Source organism: Seriola dumerili, unplaced genomic scaffold, assembly GCF_002260705.1.
Source record: "Seriola dumerili isolate Sdu_G_001 unplaced genomic scaffold, Sdu_1.0 BDQW01000306.1, whole genome shotgun sequence".
NCBI classification, from domain to species: Eukaryota; Metazoa; Chordata; class Actinopteri; order Carangiformes; family Carangidae; genus Seriola; species Seriola dumerili.
In genome coordinates this window covers 366,782-389,281 of record NW_019174561.1, presented here as the reverse complement: position 1 = coordinate 389,281, position 22,500 = coordinate 366,782, and the positions used below count along the sequence as shown (strand labels likewise).

Genomic DNA, 22,500 nt, shown 5'->3' with positions numbered 1-22,500 from the left:
TCATAACGTTTGATTCAAAAGACTTTCGGTTTCATTCGTTTCCTGAAATGTTGGATTTTCTCCTGAGGGCCACGAATTTCCTTAAACTTTAATTTAAAGGGACGACGCTTCAGGTGAAACGCTCACACTGCTCTGAAACTTCTCGTTTAACGGCCGGTTAAAACAAAGACAAGCCCCACATCAATGATGATAAACTGATGAGTAGTTAATGGGAGACGGTTGTGACGAGTCTTATTCCCTCCAATCAGAAACATGCGTGAGTGACGACACTCGTACTGCACATGCTCAGTTTAGACACCCCCCACCCCCACCCCCCACCAGGAAGACAGGAAACACATTTAAAAAGTAAAAAAGCAAAAGTTAATTTAATGTGTTTTTAATATGTTTAACAACACTCATTATTATTATTGGTAACGACATTACCTATAAGTAATACTCGTATTATTTTGATCTATAACAATCAACAGTACAAACAGCTGTTCCTCACCAGGACTCTGGTCTGTGAATTAGAAATCCTCCTGGAACCGATGGATCCAGGAGGAGACGCGTCAACACGGTGACGTGTCGGAGGAGGCAGGTGGAGCGCAGACTGTCGGGGGGAAATCTTCTCTGTTTTTAAATAGGAGCTCAGATAACTTCTGAACAAGACGCAGCTGCGACTTCATAATGTCTTCCTAAGATTACTTTTTAATGTATTTTGAGAAGTAATGTTCCTGCAAGTTTGTGCGTGTATATGTGTGTGTGTGTGTTTGTGTGTGTGTTTTTCCATATTGTGAAAGCAACACACACACACACAAACACACACACACACACTTACACCTGACTTTCATTGTTTTGTGTGACATAATTTTCATTGCTTTTTCACCTCCCTGTAACTAATTTAGGGGACATGTGTAAATTGTACCATCTTCCAATATTCTGCATGTGGGGCGTTTGGGGGACATCTGTAAATTGTAGTGTCTGACAAAAGTATGCATGTGGGGGGTGGGGGGGTGGGGGGGGCCTCTTTGATGGGCTACTTCCCCCAGAGTCTAGGACCTCCACTGCAGGCACTCTCTTCCCTGTTGCCGTCTCGGATTGAATGTGAGAACAATGGGACTTCAAAAGTTGGTTTTAAAGTTGAACACAGCATAATAACCCTGTCGCGTTTCGAGCGACGAGAGTGGCACATGTCCCTCAAACCGACACGCTTCAGTCAGTTAAAAGGGGGCACTGCATGACGCAGGATTTCAACAGTGCAACAAAGCCGCAACAACAGCCACAATGAGGCTACGCTGAAAGAGTGACAAGACATCAGAGCAAATTCAAAAGAAGACTTCACAGGAAAGTGCGAGGCGCTCTGTGGGTGGTTGTCGGTCTCAGCCTGTGAATGAGAGAACGTCGGATTGCGGAGAACCAAAAAAAAAAAAAAGAGAGAAAGAAGAATGACCTTAAAAGACAGGAAGGGGAAACTAAAAAAGAAAGGATGAAAGGACAGAGGACTGAGGACATGACAGACATTCAGACTCCAAAAAATGCTGACATGGAAACTCAAAGGGACGAGAACAAAACACAGCAGGACAGTTGGTTTTACATCGAGAAGCATGATAGGAACAGAGAAGGGAGAAAAAAAATAAAAAGGACAAAAGAATTATAAGATGTTCTGAGAAAAAGAGAGAGAACACACAAAACAGAAGAGGCCGAGAGACGTTCCTCTGAAGAAATGTGAGAACAAGAGGAGGCAGTTTTATCTGATCTGAGTTGAGTTTTATCCTCCGTTCAAGCCCTCTCTTCTCTAAAGTGTGATTACATGAGGATTGACTCATGCCCCCCCCCCCCAGAAAGATTTCAGTTCTCCTGCTCTGGAGCTTTTGGAGGGAAACACTGGACTCAGAATGGAGTGGAAGGAGTAGAGTTTCCTTTTATTATCTGTGATTACAGCAAAGAAACATCTGGTACTTCAGCCGTTTACTGTACAGCTACAATTAACTTAAATTTCTTACAGGCTAAAAACATATTCATGCAACTAAACCATCTCCTGATTGAATCTTAATTTGCTTTGTAGTTTGTGTTTTTTTCTTTCTTCTCTGTCCGAGAAAAGGGAAGTCGCAGAAAGCGCAAAGCGTGGTAACGATGAGCCGCCTCGTTTAAACTGTACTTATAACAATGAATGAAAAAGTAGGAAACAAAGGCAACTGTTCATTTCACTACTAAACACGAAGCTTTTCACCAGCAGAACTGGCCACTTTGTGATTGGTGCAATTGCTCTTGGCACTGTGGAAACAAGCTCCTTCAATTGTGAAAGCCTCCTTTACGCCGCACAGCGCAGAGATGAAAAGATGCCGTTCTGGTCAGAGAGCAGTAAAGAAGGCTTGAATGGGTCCGAGAGAAAGAGGGGCAGAGCGACGGGAGGAAAGAGAGGGAAACTGCGACTTCCTGAGTCCAAATCTCTGCACATGCTCATGACGCATCGAGCAGACTTCGATTTTTAAACTATCCTCAGATGAAAAGGCGAGTTAATGCAAGTTAATGTTGGGAAACTGTCCTTGAAGGTGAATAATGTCCATCTCACATATAATTATGCTCAAGTTTCAGTCAAGTACAACTCAATCCACTTATGTGCAGCATTTATTTCAACTATTTCACTTGAGAAATGACGAAAAGCAAAAATACATCTGTTGTAAAGTCTGTTACGATGGTTGTGAAGGTATTGCAAGCGGGCCGACAAATCATTTGCACAACATTTCAAACAAACGAAAAAAGATAAAATAATGCTTTTAAATGTTTTAAAGCCTCTTTTTCTCCTATTTAGGCCGAGCATATATAACTCACCTGTTTACATTTTATTTATATAAGTTATGGAGAATTCAGGGCGTGGCCTCTTTAGGTGACAAATCGAAGTCTCTGCTCCACACACACACCCCTCCTCTTTGCCCATTTTTGGATTAGCTGAGAGTTAGGGGGTAGAGTCAGACACTGCCAAGATGGCGACGGTGGAGCAGCTCACTCTGAGCTTCAAAACCGCGCTTCAGAAACCCGTGGGTGATGTCACAGAGGCTACGGCCATCTTTGTTTGCAGTCTATGATTAAGGCCTTAAGGCAGTAAGTGTCTTTACAGCGAGTAAAATATGATAATTACTAAAAGAATTGATAACAAAAACCAAAGCTGGAGGAAAACTACAGTTTCCTCAAACATTAGATCAAGGATTTGATTAAATAAAATCTTCCCTGAAAAGGAAAATCACTCAGATCTGGAAGGTAAAAGTGCTGCTGCCTCTCTCAGCTGCTGTCTTGTGGCTTCTGCAGACACATTAGTGTGGGAGAGCTGGATAAAGTGGCCAGTGAACTGGATATAATTAGAGCAGTCACCTTTGTCCAGAAGGGAAATGAAGCAGGAACGTCCCAGAGGCCTAAATCCACTCTGCTGAAAAAGGCGGGATCATCTGTGATGAGGGTTGATACTGGATGAAAAAGCTGCACTTTTCACATGTGCTCCGGCGTCTCTGCGTGTGCCAACGTTTTCGCTGTGGTCTGCGGAAGATAAGGATATATATCTCCGGTAGAGGTTTGGCCGAGAGACACATGAGAGGAAAAACCTCAAAACATCATCCTCTGGTGCGCAGATGGAAATCGCTGCGTCATTTTTGGCGACGTCAGACGGCTCCAGGCAGCAAAGGAAGAGGAGACGCAGCTTGGCGGATGGATGTGGAGTAGGTGACGGGAGAGCAGTGTGAAGCCGGGTGGTGACAGACAGTGATTTGGCAGCGACTCTTGTACCATCTGATTATATCTCTTCCTGACTAACAGTCACCTCATTAACAGGAAGCTGGGAAGAGCATCACAGACTCCTAAAAGTGATGTTTCCGTTTCTATACGACTAAACTGTAACAGCAAACACGTTGAGTTGGAAACAGAATCACTCGCTGGATTGTGTTCAGGGGAAAGGTATGGCAGACGCACAAAAAACAAACCAGGGTTCAAATCTACAGCCCCGTCATGGTTTAGACCAAGCAGCTGAAACATGAAGCATCAACAGTGAAGAACCAGGAGCTGCAGTTCCTCTAACGACCACTAGAGTCTGGCTCCAACAGTGAGTCAGTCCCCATAGACTCCCATGTTAAAATGTCCAACTTTACAGCAGAAATCAACATGTTTACAGCCTGGTACAAAAACTGTTTTGGTCTCTAGAGCTAATTTCCTCCTTCATGTACCCTGTTTATATTACTAACCTGTTTACATTTTATTAGGGACTACAGTTATGGAGGACTGAGGGTGTGGCCTCTTTGAGTGACAGGTGGGTGAGCGTATGACTCCACACACACCCCTCCTCTTTGACTATGTTCAGATTAGCTGGGAGTTAGGGGGCGGAGTCAGACACTGCCAAGATGGCGACGGTGGAGCAGCTCACTCTGAGCTTCAGAAACCTGTGGGTGACGTCACAGAGGCTGCGTCCATCTTTATTTACAGTCTGTGGTTTAAACCGTTGGATCAAAGACTTAAAGTGACACAAATTAGACGTCAGACCTCCTTTAATAACAGTTTTGCTTTTAGAGATGTAAAGTGTTTAAGACCTACGACCAAATAGTCTGTCATTACGTTACTTATTATTCAGTCTCATTTCTTGTATGGATGGTGCCATACAAATAAAGTTTACTTGTGGATGGAATTATAGTGAAAATAATAGATTCCCCTTCTTGCTGGGGTCCCCCAGGAGCCCCCTCAAGGACCCCTGCGGGTCCCCGGACCCCACTTTGAGAACCACTGGTTTATACAGTTGCAGTCGCAGTTACGTTTCCGACAGAATGAATTTGCTGTTGCAGTTCAGTTGTAAAGAAACATCGTCTCTGGGACACAGGGTTGAGTCGAGGCGTCTTCAGTGATTCTCTTTAACGGATCGACTGTGTTGTTTTTTTTAATTTTTTTTTTATTGTCCCTCCAAAAGCTGATCTCTGAGCAGTTTGATTCTGCCGGTGTTTCACGCAGAAAAGGATGCACTCTCTTAACTGCATCTAAACTGCTTGGCTTGGCAGAACAGTGGAGCAGCGGTGTCAGCCAAATCAGAATATACCCAGCAGGTGAATTAAAAATCCATCTTTATGGGGCAACACATTAGCCAACACTCACATTACCATCCTTCACATAAAGATCTACTTTATAAGAAATGGGCGAGATGGGGGAGAGGAGAAGAAGGCGCTGGGTTGTAGTATATAACTCTCAGGTGGATTAAGTCTTTATAGAGTGCTGAATATTAGCCAACATTCACATTAGCATCTGCCTCCTGTAAAGAAGGGAGGAGGAGAGGAAACGCTAGAGGAGGAAGAGGAGCAGAAAAGACACTAAAAGGAAGATTTATGTGCAGCAGGTGAATTAAAAGTCTATCTTTATAGGGTAACATATTAGCCAACACTTACTTTATCATCCCTCACATAAAAATATGAATTTATAAGGAAGAGAGAAGAAGTGGGAGGAGGAGGAGAAGAGGTGAGGAGAGGAGATTAGACGAGGATGCAGTTGCACTTTGGAGAGGTAACGCTGAAGTTAAAAGCTGATATTTATAGAGACAAGGATCACAGCCTGTATTCACTTTTTTATGTTCGGTGAATATTGAGTTTAAGGCAATATTTTCAAGAGAGAGAAGAGAGGAAGGAATACAGAGGACGAGGGAGGGGTAAAGAGGAAGATGAAGGAGAGGAAAGAGGACAAAGATGAAGGAAATAGAGGGGGGGTGGGTGGCGAAATGTCAAGGGAGGGTGTCGACATGCTCTCTGCAGCAAAGCAGTGTCGCCAACTTAAGAGAGAAAGACGAAGCACAGAGGTCACACACACGTCGGATGCTGGAGGAGAGAGGGAATAACCGCTCCACCGAGACGAGTAGAAAGAGAAATAATTATCCAAATGAAAACAGGGCGAGTCGTTCAAAAGCCTTGAAGAGTGAGGAAGGAGTGAGGAGCAGAAGGATGGAGTGATGAGACCGAGGAGGTGGAGAGGGGGGACGGATGATGAAATCAATCATTATCAAGGCCGCGTCCTCGCCCGCACCTCCGAGCAAAAAAAAAAAAAAAAACCCGGAGAGTTCATTTTAAGCTCGCCTCCTCGATCCGGTCGTCACAACATCGCTCTCGCAAATGCGTCGCGCTCGAGGAGGCGAATTCCTCCGAGCCGCCGAAGAGCTTCTGGGAGAAATGGCCTGAATCCTATTCAGAGCGACGGCGGTGGCGGCGGCGGCGGAGAGGAGCAACAATGGGAGAGTGGAGCTGGTGGAGGAGCGGAGGGTGATTCACAGGAATCTGCAGTTAAAACTCGTCAGAGGTTCAATCTGTGTCGGAGCCAGAAAATCAAACCTGTTAATGCACATCACGTCTTTTATCATTCACTTGTTTTTTTGTGTCTTTATTGGCTCTTTATCTGTTTGGAGTCATTTCAGGTTACAGCAGGTAGCTTGTAAAATTCATGAAAGTTTCTTCAAATACTACGAGTTCTTTTCAGTTCGGATCTATTTCCCACGTGTCGCTGTTGTAAGTGATGTTGCCAGTTATAATTCTTCTTATTATTATTATCATTATCATTATTATCATTATTATTATTCGCTGTGTCCTGCTTCATTTAAAGACAGCGGTGCGACTTGACCGTCCCATTTCGAAGGCTGCTTCAAAAGGCGTCCTTTGTTTCCTGGGCAACGAAGGCTCCAACAGGTGGATCCCTCGAGGCACAACCTATCCCAAGATTCACTGCGCACCATTAATGAAAATAACAAGGCAGCAACCAACACCGACAGAGAGTCTGAGGATTACACTGCTCAATGTAAGTGACTAGTTTCAGCTCAGCTCAACAGCTAACGGTACAACAGTTAAAACCGGGATGCTAATGTCATGGTTGTTAGCACTTTCGTCCATCAGTGCTGGGACGTCCGTGTTGCCGTAACTGTTGGCAATTCAGCAATTCAGCAACAGCACAACAGAAACAGAATAATTCCCTTTGTGGTCGACACTTGACTGAAGAGCGACTGAATCAGTTTCAGGGTTCAACGTCGACTCCCGACAGAAATCATTTTAAAAGGAGACGGTGTAAAGATTGTGTGTAAATTATCTGCAGAGATCAAATGATGGTGATGAGAGAAAAAGAATCTCAGTTGCCAGAATTTCCTTAAACTCCAAGATAAATAAAAACGTTTGACACAAACATAACGGCAGGCTGAATATTTTCCCTCTGATTCATTACATATCAACCAAATTCAAATGTTTCTACCATCAGGAGATAAAATGAAACCACTGTGAAACCCAAGTACAGACCTACAGTTCATATCTCTTAGATAAACACTGTTACTGAGCTAAAACATGGAGAACAACCAGTTTAACTGTGAGAAATGCTGATGAGCTGAAAGCAACGTTTTCATTCATCTGGAGAGTTGATGAGAGTTTAACACGGAGACGTCACAATGAATCTGATTGAAATGTCACAAGTCGCTGCGCCACAGCGATGATGAGGCCTGTGGGCGGGGCCTGAGCCCAGCTGTAGATGCTAACAGGAAGAGAAAGGTGAACGCAGAAGGTGTGGAGAGTAACACACACCAACACACACACACACACACACACACACACACACCAAGCCTGCCAGTGGCCGGCAGGCTTGTGAACATCTGTCATACCTGCCTGCTCCAATCCCATCACACACACACACTCACACACACTCACACACACACACAAACACAAACACACACAATACACAGTGTGAATGGTTGTGACAGCTAAACACAGCAGCATTAGCCCAGAAACACATGTTTCATATATGCTTTACACACACACGCACGCACGCACGCACGCACGCACGCACGCACGCACGCACACACCTGTCAGCAGGGAGTTATTTCTACATGCACAGTGAAAACACATCACACTCAAAATGTTCTGTGATTTGAGAGTCTTCAATCTGAAGTTTTGTCTGAGCAAAATTAAAGTTTGAAGAGTGTGTGTGTGTGTGTGTGTGTGTGTGTGTGTGTGTGTGTACACAAGAGTGTATGTCGTCAGCCAGAAAAGTGTTTGTGAAAGCAAAGCGGGAGGGCTTCAGGTGGGCACGGCAGGGAGTCTGACACTCTGCGTGTGTGTGTGTGTGTGTGTGTGTGTGTGTGTGTGTGTGTGTGTGTGTGTGTCAAAGACAGAGCTGCTCATGATTTCTCCTGGTTATTTATCAGAGCTGTGACGTGGGTCTAATTCATGTCCACGACCGAACCACGACGCTTCGACCAATCAGCATCCCGTGAGGGAGGAGCTACTGGCAGCTGTGGGCGTGTCTTAGGTGTGAAGACAGCGAGAAGCGAAGAGGTTAGCGCAGACGCTGCTATAGCGTCAGTTACATCACCAGTCTCTGGTCATTGAAAGAGGAGGAGATAAGAGCACTGACGGCCTTGTCTGATTGGTTGAAGTCACATGATGCACGGTGACGGACAGATGATTCATCCAATCACCTGCCAACGAAGCCAGCGTTCATCCAGTAAAGCCTTCGCAGACAAACCATCTGGTGTGTAAGGTTGAAAACTACCTGCTACATCAAAAGTCTTGTATTCATCCACTGTTGAAAATAATCCCCAACGAGGCAACGTTTACTGCTGCTGGAGGAACACTTGCTAAAATCTACAACGTCCAGATGTTTGGAGAAATCACTGAGCCTTTTAATAAATGAAGCTTCATCCTTATTACCATTTTAAAAAGTTTGTATTTGTTGGCAGTAATTAAACATGTTGAATAATGTTGATTTTACTCTTTAAAATGGAAGAGAAAGATCGAGAGAAGGTTTAGAGGAAGAGACTGATGGATGGAAAGTGAGAGTCTGTACTATTAACACGTCATTTTCACCTGCTGATTACCACATAAACAACACACACATGCACACACACACACAAACACACACACCACATAATTCCCTCTCCAATCAAATTAAAGCACCTGCCAACTTAACCCTCCAAAGTTTTGGCGTAACTTACTTCTTACAAAAGCAACTACAGCCTCAAGATGCACACACACACACGCACGCACACACACACACACACACACACACACACACACACACACACACGCGCAAGCTATATTTTCTTACAGACAAACAGCTCCTTCACCTTTTCTTCCACTTCTCTGTTTGTCTTACTCCCTCCATCTCTTCTCCTCTCAGGAAAAGAAAAACACTGACAAAGGCCTTTGTCTCTTTTCTTTGCAGCGCAGAAAGCTCTGGAGAGAAGTGGCTGAGCGAGAATGACAGACAGAAAGAGAGGGAATGTGAAAAGAAATAAAAAAAGAGGAAGGCAGGGACACGGAGAGATGGGCAGAGTGAGGAGGGGAATAAGAAGAGGAGAAAAGTGTGGTAGGTGAGAGGATAAAGAAAGAAACAGTGACTGAAAGGAAGAGACACAGAATGTGAACGAGAGAGAAAAGGCTGATATGACCCAGCAGCGTCTCTACGGCAACAGGTGCGCCACACCACACCTTCACAAAAACAACGGAGTTAGGTTGAGGAAAAGATGGCGGCTTGGGTTAAAATATTGGTACTTCATTAAGGTAGGGGGACCTTTGTCGTCATGGTTACGATAACAAACACGCAGTTACGACTGTGGGACGATCGTGGGTAAAAGAAACACTGACTGTTGGTTTCACATGGGAAACGTCTCATCACTTTCACCTGACTTCCTACTTCGTTCCTGTCAGTATAATAAAAATAATAATAATAATAACAATAACTTTATTGATATAGCACGTTTCTTAACAAAGTGCTTCACAAGAAAAAAAGGAAAAGCAGATAAAAGAAAAATCCAAAGTAACTGAGCATCAGAAAAAGTGTAAAACAACATAAATAAATCAACGTTACGCAAAAAGATCTGACAGTGAGTGAAAGTAAATAGTAAATACAGTAAAAAAGAGGCAATAAAATAAGTAAAAACAATAAAGCACATGTCGGGCATCACCGAAGGCGGAGACGAAGAAATGCGTTTTAAGAAGCGATTTAAAGGAAGTTAAAGAGTTACAGCGGCTGATTTGGGTCGGGAGAAAGTTACTGGTCGTAACTATGGGTTGTAATAAGCTGCAATGAAAGCCAGAAGAAGAAGAAGAGGAAGAGTTAGTGAGGAAGAGGAAGAGAGGTGGAAGGATTGTTGTGGTGATGAGGAAAGAAAGAGGAAGTGAATAGCTGTGAACAACAGAGTCCACAGAGAGGAGCTGTACTGAGGCCCAGGTTTCCTGCTGCGTTAACTAATCCACACACACACGCACACACACACACACACACACACACACACACACTGTTTCAGACCGATCAGCTCCAGCACAGAGTCGCCCTCAGACAGGAAGTGAATCAAAGACCCGAGCAACACAAAGAAGAAGAAGAATCAAACTCACTCACCTGCACATTTGGTCCTGGTGACCAGCGGCGGCCCCGGAGGCCCCGTCCCTCCCTCCCCGGGTCTGGACAGCAGCACCTTGATTTCATACTCCACGTCTGGGTCCAGATGCCACAGCTTGTAGGTGGGGGCGTCGACCACGTGGGTTTCCGCCCAGTTCCCCGAAGTGGTGCGGTACTCCACCTCCTTCAGGATGATCGGCCCGTCGCCGATGATGCTGTTGGCGTTGGGCTTGATCCAAAGGTAGGTGGCGCCCACGGCGAGAAGCTCGGGCGGAGCGATGGGGGTGGGCGGAGCTGTGCAACGGAAAACAGAGTAGATGATTAAGTGAAGTCCTTTCTGTTTTTATAAAGATCAAAGAAGAAACTGCACCAACACCTGAGCTCGTCACTGCTGAGATACAAACCTGAACCCATCTTCCCCTGGAAACTATTTTAAAGTCCAATCAGTGCTGCCACACACACACACACACACACACACACACACACACACACACACACACACACACACACACACACACACTCACTCTTACGGCACTCTTTAATTTCCAAAAGTAGCAGACACAATTTGAAATGCATCATTTCATTACGTGGCGTTTTATGTGCAACCCGCCTGCCAAGATATTGTCACCCCTCAGTTCATTTCCACAACACAAATATCCATCAGCAACATGAAAGAAAGTTATGACTGTGTCACGAGCATATCAATATCCGGTTTCACCAACATCTCACATTGTGCTCTGATACCCACGCACCCTCACGGACTCTCGGACGACCGCGTTTTGTGAAGGAATGTGTGATCTTGGAATTAGAGATGGAATCTTATTCATGCCGTCAGAGCCGCCGCCGCCGCCGCCGCTCTGTGATGTAAATGTGAAGTTAAAGCGGTTTGACGTCTGAATTGAAAACAGGCGCTAGAGGCTAAAAAAAGGAGACGTTTGAGAGAGTGAATTCCCCACCTGTAGCACTAATCCATCACTCTGTTGACATGTTGCTGACAGCTACTTTGCCACTAGACTTTCACATTATGCTACTTAAAAATAATGGCCTCTGTCAAGCCTAAAAGCATACGATGCTTTATTACTCCTTCCTGGGCTTTTCTTTTTTTCTTTTCTTCTTTGTGAGACACAAGCTTCTTTTCAAAATGAGTTTTCAAAGATCCATATGAGAAGTGAGTACTCGTTGAATTGATACACACAAAGGTAGAATATACAGCCCACGCACGAGGAGGTGGCCACTTACAAAAGCGATGCAGAGACGCAGCAACCTGGATCTGAAACACTCTCGGTTAAAGAGCAACAGGAACAGGTGGAAGCAACCATGTTGACGGTGACATTGTTTTTCTTTTCTTTCCTGACGGACATTAAAGGGGCTATATGTACGTTTTCTCTGCTGCAGCACGTGGTTTCTTGCCAGCAGCGGAGTGATGGTGATCGTTCTCGACGAGCTTCAGTCATCGTTGCGTTTACAAGACGAGAGGTTATAATATGTCCTCCGAGCAGCGCTGCTTCCTCAGGGCAGATTGGAGGCTACAATGAGTCACTAGCTGGTTAGCATGCTAACTTCAGTAGAAGAAAGGACGTGATAGAGACGAGAGTTAACATCAGTGTCTCTTTCCACCTCTGGAGACAGATGTTTGTGAGTAAAAGAATGAAGATTGATGCTGAACTTCAAATGCTTCTTCTAGACTGGTAAGTAAACAGCTGCTAATGCTAACGTTAGCTATGTAGCAATGGCAAAACTTACAAATAGCTGCTTTAAACTCCTGAATCATCACTGTGGTAAGTACCACGGACAGCTCCTACATATATGCCGGTCCTGGGATCAGCACCATGGACAGCGCCGTGCAGTCACACAGCAAACACATGAGGATGCTGCAGAGTGTGGACTCACTTATTGATCGTATTGGGTCTTTATCGCAGTGGAACATAATGTTCCTTTAGATCAATAAAGTTTGTAGCCTTGCTGTGACATAGAGGCTTCCACACAGATAAAATCATACCTGTTTGAGCCCCTTCACGTGCCCCCCCGCCTCCCTCCCCCACTGGAAAACTAAACAGCACAGAGAAAACATGGTTCTATATCGTTTTTAAATGTGCCAACTGCAGATGAAGATCTTTGTCTTATGTCATCCCTCCATCCCTCCCCTCTCCTCCTTCATTTCACCCCCTAGTTTCTGTCACGTTTGCAGGAATAACTGAACCCAAATGCAGACAACACAAAAAGGGTAGAGGTGGGAAAAAGGTCTTTTAACAAACAAAGGAAATGTACAAAACTGGTGAAACTGCAGAGAAGTCAAACTGCTAAATGAACAGGAGCAGAACTGGAGAACATCTGGAAATCAACAGCAGCGCAACGGTCGGACTGACAGAGACGAGTGGGAGCACGGAGACTAAATACACACCTGGGAGGCGAGAGTGATCGAACACAGGTGTAACACACAGTCTGGGGCGGGGCAGACAATCAACAAGGAGGGAAACACGAGATAAAAGGCAGGAAGTAAAAACACACAAGGAACTCTACTACAAAATAAAACAGGAAATGAATCAAAAGTCCAAACATAAAGAGTCCATCAGGGCAAACCATGACAGTTTCACCTGTCTACTGTCAGGCATCAAGTATTTTCTAGCCATGGTGGTCTGTTCAACTATTTATCACTTATGTTTATTAAGTTTGAACATTATACATCTCTTTTCTAGAGCGGTTTGGATTTATCTTCCCTCCCTCTCTTCCTCCCTCCCTCCCTCCCTCCCTCCCAACCTCTCACCCATGAACTGGTAGCCATCAGCGTTTATGACAACAATTATGATGGTTTAAAAATGATGATGAATAAATAAATAAAAGATATAAAAATAGATCCACGGGTTTATCTGTGTACTTACATACCTTTATATGAAAGGGAAAAAAGGCATACAATCTCATATAGTTGCAGTTCAGGAAGAAAGGTCGTTCACCCAAAGGTTCAAAAGATGGACCACAATCACTTCCAGTGTCTAGCAGTAAGAGACGGAGGTTAACCCGCTTCCTCCCATGAGTTCTTATCTGATAGAGAAGATGTTTGACTTGTAACATCGACACTGCATCTTTTCCCAAACTGAATTCACTTCAGAGCAGTGTCGTCTCTATTTTCAATCATCCAGACGCCCCGATGTCACTCATTAATCACCAACATGCAAGTGAGCAAATGAGCTATTATCATCACAGACTCCATAAACTGATTATGATGCTCAAAAAACAAAATGCTGCGTGATTGTGCACATTAACTCCTCACTCCAAACAGTAAGCAACTAAAAGAGTCATTTTAAGGCTGAAGTCTGGGTTCTCTTAGTATTAATCTTTTCTTTTTTCTCTCTCTCTCTCTGTGGCAGGTGCTTTGTCAGTTGACAGCTGTGTTATGCCGGCTAAGAAAAATGGCCCCTTCTCTTCCCGCTGTCTAAAAGCAAAAGTCCTGATTTCACTGTGCAAGTTTTTTTTTTCTTACTTTCCTCAAGGACCCATTAGAATATGTATGGTGGCTGCAAGACCGATGAATCAACTGTCAGTCAGCACACACTCATCCATCTCAACTATATGCAGCCTGTGAGTAAGTGTGTGTGTGTGTGTGTGTGTGTGTGTGTGTGTGTGTTTGGAGGAGAGGGTAAAAAACAATAAGCATCTCTGTGAGAAAAAGGTGCATGTATTTGAATGCATATAGACTCCAGTCAAAAATAAATATCTTAATATTCATGAAACCTTTTGTTCTTCGCGACGGTTTGGAAAGAAAATTTAAAGAAGATGGAGAAAAATAAATGATCCTCATCATCCTGACACACACACACACACACACACACACACACACACACACACACACACACACACATACAGACACACAGACAACAATTTTGTCAACAAAGGCTTCAGTCCGACTGTTTCCTTTCATTTTGTGTGTCACATTTTCTAAATGGTTTCATCTCTGCCTTAATGAAAGAGCACTTCACTCCTTCCAGGCTGATTCACTGGAAGCGAAACGCTCTCATCCTGTCGCAATTTCCTCCCCTTGTTTTGAAGCGGGCCGGATTTAATACACACAGATAAATAAAAGAAGATGCAGAAAAATCCCAAACACACAATTTGCAAAACGGTCAGCCGTGATGTGGAGTACACATGCCGCAGTAACAAGACGGAACACCCACACTTCCCTCCAACGGCGGCCTGTTAACTGTGTTTTACAACTGCTTTAACGGAGCCGACTCTTCATTACATCATTTATATTCAACAACTTCTCCTGATGTTGCTCCACGGGAAGAGAGAGCGGGATCGTTCAATTACTCCCTCCGTCTGTTTCCTCCCACCGTCGCTCCATCCCTCCCTCTGCCAGCTCGTTTACAGGGGAGAGTTACAGAGACCGCCCAGCGACACACAACCTGGCGCCCAGGATCACACCGAGGGAGGGGTGGGGGTGGGTGGATGGGTGGGGGTGGGGTGGGGCCACATGCAGAAACACTGATGCACATTTTCCATGATAGAAAATAGCAACACATATTTGTACTTCTTGCACACGTGTGAAAACGCCACAGAAAGTGACGCCCGAGCTCATGAACGTGCACACACACACACACACACACACACACATGTGGAACTCAGACACACAAACAACTAAGAAACACACATTCTTTAAATATGTAAAAAAAACACACACATGCCTCCCTACATGGAAACAGACACACTGGTTGCTAATCAACTACAGTCAGACTTCATACAGTGATGCTAATGAAGTGCGAGGGAAGGGATGAACGAGGGAGGGAGGAAGAAGAAAGACGGATGTCTGTGGGGAGGAGCAATAGAGGGGGGGGGGGGGCAAGGAAGAGATGATGGAAGATGGAAGAAATATTTGGTCAAAGGATGTCAGAGAGGAAGAAGAAAGAAGGGGATGAAAAGGAGGATGAGCAGAGGAGGAAAGGATGCTTGGGCAAAAGAGGAAGGAGGGAAACATGAGGATGAAGTGATGAGAGAACCAACGTTTCCCCGTGAGGTTCGAGGCTGGACACGAGTTCAGAACGTGGCCAGAGAGCGCACGTGTGCGTGTATAAAGGTTAAGAAGGTTTTCCTGTTGGTACGATCCTGCAGATCCACCTGAACAGGAGGAAACTCTTTGTGCTTCATGATAAGATACAAACATGCTGCACTGCACATCGCCTCAGATAAATACTTTTATAAATGCACACACACACACACACACACTTCTCCTGCAGGTGAAGCTCAATCACAAACAGAGAATTTACCTCTTCTGGGAATTTTCCAAACACAAATAAAAAAAAAAATGCAGAAAATGAACTGTGGATAAATATTTCTTTTTTTAAAGCCAGATATTTTTGGATGACAGCACTAGGCTTGGCATGCAAGAGCGTTAAGTGACAAAAGAGGCATAAAAACGGGTTAAAAACAAACTTTAAACCAGCACGGGTTTTAGTTTTTTTGTCTCTCATGAGTCCTAAAGGTATATATGAAAAATGAACCTGCAGATATAGAAGATGACTGCAAATGCTGTCTGTGATCTTTGTACATCAGGACTCCATCAAACTCTACACCGGATTCATCTGCAGCACAAAGTCAGATATGAATATGAAGCAGAGGACAGGAGACGTCTGCAGGACGCCATTTAGTCTCTGCAGCAGCTTCGCTCGAGCTGCAGTGAAAACAAGCAGCGGTCATGATGTTTTTAAAATGGGATACAGCAGCAGCAGAGCACTGGAGCTGTGGGCCAATAAGACTTTGTGTGTATGTACAGTACGTGTGTGTGTGTGTGTGTGTGTGTGTGTGTGCAGCAGTCTTGGCCCTATAAAGGTTTTATTTTGCGTATCATGGGGCCTTGTTGTCAGAAGACGCATCGCACACTCAAAAGCGGTCCGTGTTACTACACCCTGAGGGTACAGAGTATATAGATCTACCTTTTTACTGCACTGTATTCCAGTCCCAGCATGATGTTTGAGCAGAGCCACAGTGTGTGATTGTGTGTGTGTGTGTGTGTGTGTGTGTGTTCTGTATATATGCTTGTTTTAGTTTCATAATATCAGTTTTTATCTCTTTGTGTTATTGTGAACATTTTGTATTTTGCATTTTAAACTTTGTGAGGAAATGTTTTTTTGTGTGTGTGATTTTTTTTCTGAATGTTCTTTGCTTCTGCTTTGTTTTTTTAAAATAAATAAAAAAGACCCCTGCAGCTGCTGAGGTGTCCATTTGTTCCATGTTGAATGTTGAATAATGGATAAATCATAGAAAACGATCGCTCTGACTGATGAGTGTGATCACGACTTATTTCTTTCTGCACAATTGGTAACAACAAAACACTTCTCCTCTGAGTCTGACTGACGATCTGTCTTCTGTCGCTAACGGGACAGAGATGTCAGGGAATTGTGGGATAGAGAGATGGGGAATGACATGCTACATGATCTGTATCTTAACTCCCAAACATCTGGACCACTGATCACTGATCACTGTTATAACTTCTTTCCACTAAAATGATCAGGTAGACGCAGGTTTTTTTAAACGCAGGAGAGAAAACGTGAGCTGCTAGCCGCCGAGCTAACTGCATCTCATCTCCAGGTTGGTGCTTCTGTAAATGTGTCAGAGCCTCCGCGTGAGACGTTTCAATCTGTGACTGTGTGTTTTTAAAACTTATTTCGGGGCTGCAGCTTCACTCTTTCATCCTGGAGCGCCGTGTTTCTGTTTTAACAGCTCCGTGCTGGACAGGTAGGTGGACAGGTGTGTCGACAGTGACGTCGCAGCAGGAAAAGCGGCGAAGATGAGCGTGTTCACCTGGAGCCGGAGCTGATAAATACCTGTGACCACCGCAGAGTCATGTGACCCAAGGGTGAAAGCGGATTGTAACCTTTTCCGTTATCGACAGACTGTTAGCGAGAGAGAGAGAGAGAGAGAGAATGGCAGTGGCAGTTCTCAGGTTTTTCTAAATGTTTGTCACTTCATTTCACTGTCGCTTCTCCTGACACCCGGTGTAACACACACACACACACACACACACACACACACACACACACACACACACACACACACACACACAGTTTTATACTTAAAGGAGGAGGAGGTTTAAGAAAAGAAAAGGTAAAGAAATGATGAAAAAAGTGTGAAGGAGTGAGTAATAGTTGTGTTGTTGGCGATATTAGTTTTTTTTATCAGCTCTTCTCTCCGGTCACTTTGTAACGGGCCAAATAGTGTGTGTGTGTATTTGTGGGTGTGTATTTCTGTTTACATGTGTGTGACAAATCCAAAAGTGCTATCACATCCGTCTGAGCGCCGCCATGTTCTCCAAAAGAGACAGATTCAGATACGGACAGAGTGGAAAGTGTGTGTGCGTGTGCGTGTGTGTGTGTGTGTGTGTGTGTGTGTGTGTGTGAGAGAGAGACAGTGATGGAGAGACAGATAGAGGAGGCCTGAGCCCATCAAAGGGGGGGGGGGTGCATATTGGAAGGTGGTGGAATAGAAAATCATTTGCAGCGAGAAAGATGAGGATCGCTTGCCAGAAAATCTGCTGTTTGTGCGCGTTTCAGAGGTAAGAGAGAGAGAGAGGACGAGAGAGACAAGAGAGAGAGAGAAGAAGAGAGAGAGAGCAAGAGGAGAGAGAGGAGAGAAGAGAGACAGAAAGGACAGAAGGAGAGAGGACACAGAGAGAGAGAAGACAGAGAGAGAGAGAGAGAACAGAGAGAAGAGAGAGCAGAGAGAGAGAGACAGAGGAGAGAGACGAGAGAGAGGACAGGAGGAGAAGAGACAGAGACAGAGAGAGACAGAGCAGAGAGAGAGAGAGACAGACAGAGAGAGACAGAGGAGAGAGAGGACAGAGAAGAAGAGAGACGAGAGACAGAGAGAGAGAGACAGACAGACGAGAGACGAGGAGAGAGAGAGACAGAGACAGAGAGAGAAGGACAGAGAGACGAGAGAGACATAGAGAGAGAAGACAGAGAGAGACAGAGAGAGAGAGACACCTATAGGAGAGAGAGAGAGAGGAGAGAGAGAGACAGAGACAGAGAGAGACAGAGAGAGAGAGAGACAGAGAGAGACAGAGAAGAGAAGAGAGAGAGAGAGAGACAGAGAGACAGAGAGAGAGACAGAGAGAGAGAGAGACAGAGAGAGTACATAAGAGAGTACATAGACAAGAAGGAAATGAACTCTCTCTCTCTGTCTCTGTCTCTCTCTCTCTCTGCACTTTGGGTTTCAGTCAGATGATGTAAAATATTACATGTCTCTATATGAAGAGCGATGTTATACATATATAATGTATCACATACATATCATCCTCTGAACACATGAAGATATACGTTTCTAACGACATGAAATCCCCACAGCACCATCTGTACATGTGCATATATTAAAAGTATCTAAGATGAATCTTTATATGGGACAACATGTATGTTAAAGATATATGTTTAATACATAAGGATCATTTCCGTTCAGTACAGCGTGGCTCTAGTTCCTCTGCAGCGGTGGGCGATTTACTCAACGTTTTTTATTATTACTATTATTCACGTGAGCTGTAGAAAACATCATCACTAAGAGACGTTTCACACATAAAGAAACGTGAGGGATCAGGTGGTGAGTGAGCCGCACCTGTTCAGACACTTTATTTGGAGGTAAACCAGAGAATAACTGCAATGAAAATGTCGGTAATGATCTTTCATTTCACAGGTGAACTGCGTGCGCAGGACTACGGCAGGAAGTCAGGTTATCATTACCAATCAGAGTGAGCTGTAATAAAGGGGACTCGTCCTTCAACGTCAAGACAAAGTCAAGTATCTGTTTAAACTTCCTGTTTGTTTGCGTTCATCAACTGGACTGAGTCTCATTAATTAGCATGTTTTTAAAGTTGGAAACAGCTTCTATTATTTTTCTCTCCTCTCTTATTTTACACATTATTTTTTATTTTCTAATCTCCTCCGTCTCCTTATCTCCCGGTATGTTGCCGTCTTATCAGCAACACAGTCCAGGTCTATTTCGCAGCTCTTTGAACAGCAGTTCATCTCCCCGTAGATAAGACACGCACGTGCGCTCAGGTCAGCGCCGACCAGCTGCGATACCGTCGCTGCAGCTCATCAAGTGACGTGTTAATGATAACCAGCTCGTTCTGTGAGTTTGAGTGCAACAAATTTGTATTGGATGTGTTTTCTTTCAAATTGCTGTTTGCAGAAATAATCAAAAAAATAAAAATAAGTTTATCACTCGATATTTCCAGAATACAAAGCAACCCTGTGTGTAAAGGGTTGTCATTTTTATTTATTTTTTTATTTTACATAAATATGTAAATTATAGTTGTGCTTTGTCACTTCTCACCTCGGATACTAGGGGCGAGTCGTAGTAGCAGCCATGTTTCCATTTACCTGCTCAGTGAAAAACCTGAGTTTAAAAACAAAAAACAAAAACTTTCGTAACACAAAATTTAAGTGACATGACACAGCTTGTAGTCACATGACCATAAACGCTGCAGGTTTACCATGTGTCATGGTTTGCCCTGACAGGACCTTTGGTTGATTTCCTGTTCTCATTTTGAAATTCCCTTGTGTGTTTCGTGGATATTTAACTTCCTGTGTTTGTCTTTTATTGAATACTACAACAGCTGCTGCGGTGGATGTAATCGCCCCGACGATTAGCAGACGCGGGGAAATCCGTCGTCATGTTTAATTGGAGTGACATAATGAGGAGGGGGAAACCCAGCTCTATTCTCACAACATCACACAGTTCTGCTTCTACCTGCTGCTCAGAACCCTGAGGCCACACCCACATGAGGCGTCACCTCTGACCTGCTCTCTCTTCCTGTCTTCACATGACCTAACAAAATAAGAGTCTGTGTCTAAGTGTTCAGAGTTATATAAACACTTCTTCTCCACATCGGGTGTTTTCAGTGTGTGTGTATGTGTGTGCACACACCTGTGAGTAACACACTCCATACTCCCTCAGGCCTGTTACTTGGTGTAATGAATTCAGCAGACACACACACACACACACACACACACACACACACACACACACACACACACACACAGGGAACTTTCTTCTTTTCCACTGCCTGGTCACAAAGAATGCTTTAATCAAAAGAGCCTGAATCTATCACAGAGGACAGACAGGAGAGAGGGGGATTAACAGAGGGAGAGAGAGAGGGAGAGAGGGGGAGAGAGGGGGAGAGAGGGGGGGGAGAGAGAGAGAGAGAGAGGGAGAGAGAGAAAGAAAGAACAGAGAATAAAAAGGGGGGTCAGGGGTCACAGTGTTCTTTGCAAGTGTGAGCCAAGAATCATGGGAAATAAGATCTGAATCCCCACACTCCTCACAGCACACATGTGTATACACACACACACACACACACACACACACACACACACTCTGATAGATTTAAAATGGCTGCCATAAAATAGACCTGTACACAGTTCAGTTGGTCAGTTCAGCTTAAAGACCAACCACAGACTCAGGTTACATGAGGTCGTTCAGTGGATTCATGTTTTCAAAGCATCAGCTGATTCAAACAGGATGTGTGTTCCTCCTCCTGCTTCTGTTTCTACGGCACAAACTAGAGTCTCTCCGTTTGCCTGGTGACGTCTAGACACTCCTATTGGCTCCGGTGGGTGCTGTCACAGCCAATCAGCGGGTCTGATTAAGACACCCAAACTAAGTTGGCTCAGAATGAAGGGAAGTCGATCTGAGTTTATTGTAGTGACAGAAAAAATGATTTCTCGAGGAGAAAAAGAAACGCCCATGACGTCTGGACCAAAGGATGATCATAACTAATGAACTAAAGATAGAAACTGCTGAAGTTTTCTTTTGTTCTTATAGTTTGCAGTGTTTTCATCTATAATATAAGTATAAACCGAAGGTCTGTTTTTTGTTTCCCTTGTTTTATTGGCTGTTAACCTTTATTATACTGTGTGTATATACATATAAATATATATATATATTTATATGTATAGCACTTTGGTGAAAGTTTAAAAAATGACAACTTTAGGAGGAAAAACTAAAAAGTCTGACAAACCTTAAAGAATATTTAGTATTTTGCAGAACAGGTCACTACAACACAGTATTTATTTATAGTTATTAACACTGTCAACATGAGGAGATGATGGTTACAAAGCAGCACTGTCTTTGATTTTAAGCTCATTTCCTCCAAATTCGTGCGTCTGTGACACATCGCCGCATCACTCCCGTCAAAACGAGACGGTAAACCTCCACCTGCTCGCTCGCTGTCGTGCTGCTGAGGATGAGCGTGGCGGATAGAAGTCTGAACTCTGGAGTGGAAACGCTGAAGGTGGGAGAAGTTCAGGAAACAAGAGCCTGAAGAGAGACACTGATCTTCTTAACGTCAGCAAAATATTCTCCGACAGTTTTTAACGAGATGAGAATTAGTCACAAATCTGTCAGCTCCTCCGGAGGGACGCAGCAGGACGCTCGGGGTGGACACGTCTCTCCTCCTGGCGCTCGTCGCCCCGTGAACGTACAGCGAGCGAGCAGGTTGGAGTTCAGAGAGATGCGGGTAGAGACAGGAAGAGATGATGGGATTGAAACTGTCGGCTTTGGCTTCTCTGGTTTCACTTCTGTTTGCTAGAAATTCAGTTTCCAAACAACTAAACCGCCACATCGAATATGTTTTCTAGGAAAACAGGAAACGTGTGAGCTCAGAGAGAAGCCCACAGGTCGTCCCTGCAGAAGCTTATTATGACATCATAGTTAGGTATTGTTGCTAGGCGACATCTAGTGGTCGTCGAGAGCGGTGTTCGATTCCCGTGTGAAAGTAGCTGTTTATGTATTTTCTTTTATCCCTGACCGTTCGTTGTTATTACTGTAACCATGACGACAACGATCGTCTAATGTTGAGGAAGTACTTATTTTAACCCAAAACCACCATTTTTTTTCTCCAAAACCTAACCAAACCATGACTGTTTATTACTGTAACCATGACTACCAAGGTCGTCTCTCAACATTTCACTGACATATTTACAACTTTCAGGTTTCCCACCAGAAAAACTATTTCCTGTTGCAGATTAGTTGTAAAGAAAAGTTGTCTGTTGTCGTTCATTTTTCCTTCTCGTCTTCCTCTTCCTTCCTCTCTGATCTCTTTGTTCACTTCTCCTCTTACACACTCTGAGTTCACCTTTCTTCTGCGGCTCACCT

General features: G+C 44.1%; 1 protein-coding gene across 1 annotated transcript in view; it reads right to left on the bottom strand.

Moving 5' to 3' along the window:
* ptprt (protein tyrosine phosphatase, receptor type T) overlaps positions 1–22,500 on the bottom strand; it is a 324,259-nt gene that overhangs the window by 197,297 nt on the left and 104,462 nt on the right. The window contains exon 10 of the mRNA XM_022758722.1: positions 10,363–10,656. Coding sequence (XP_022614443.1) covers positions 10,363–10,656 — 294 coding nt within the window. The remainder of the gene's footprint in view (positions 1–10,362; positions 10,657–22,500) is intronic.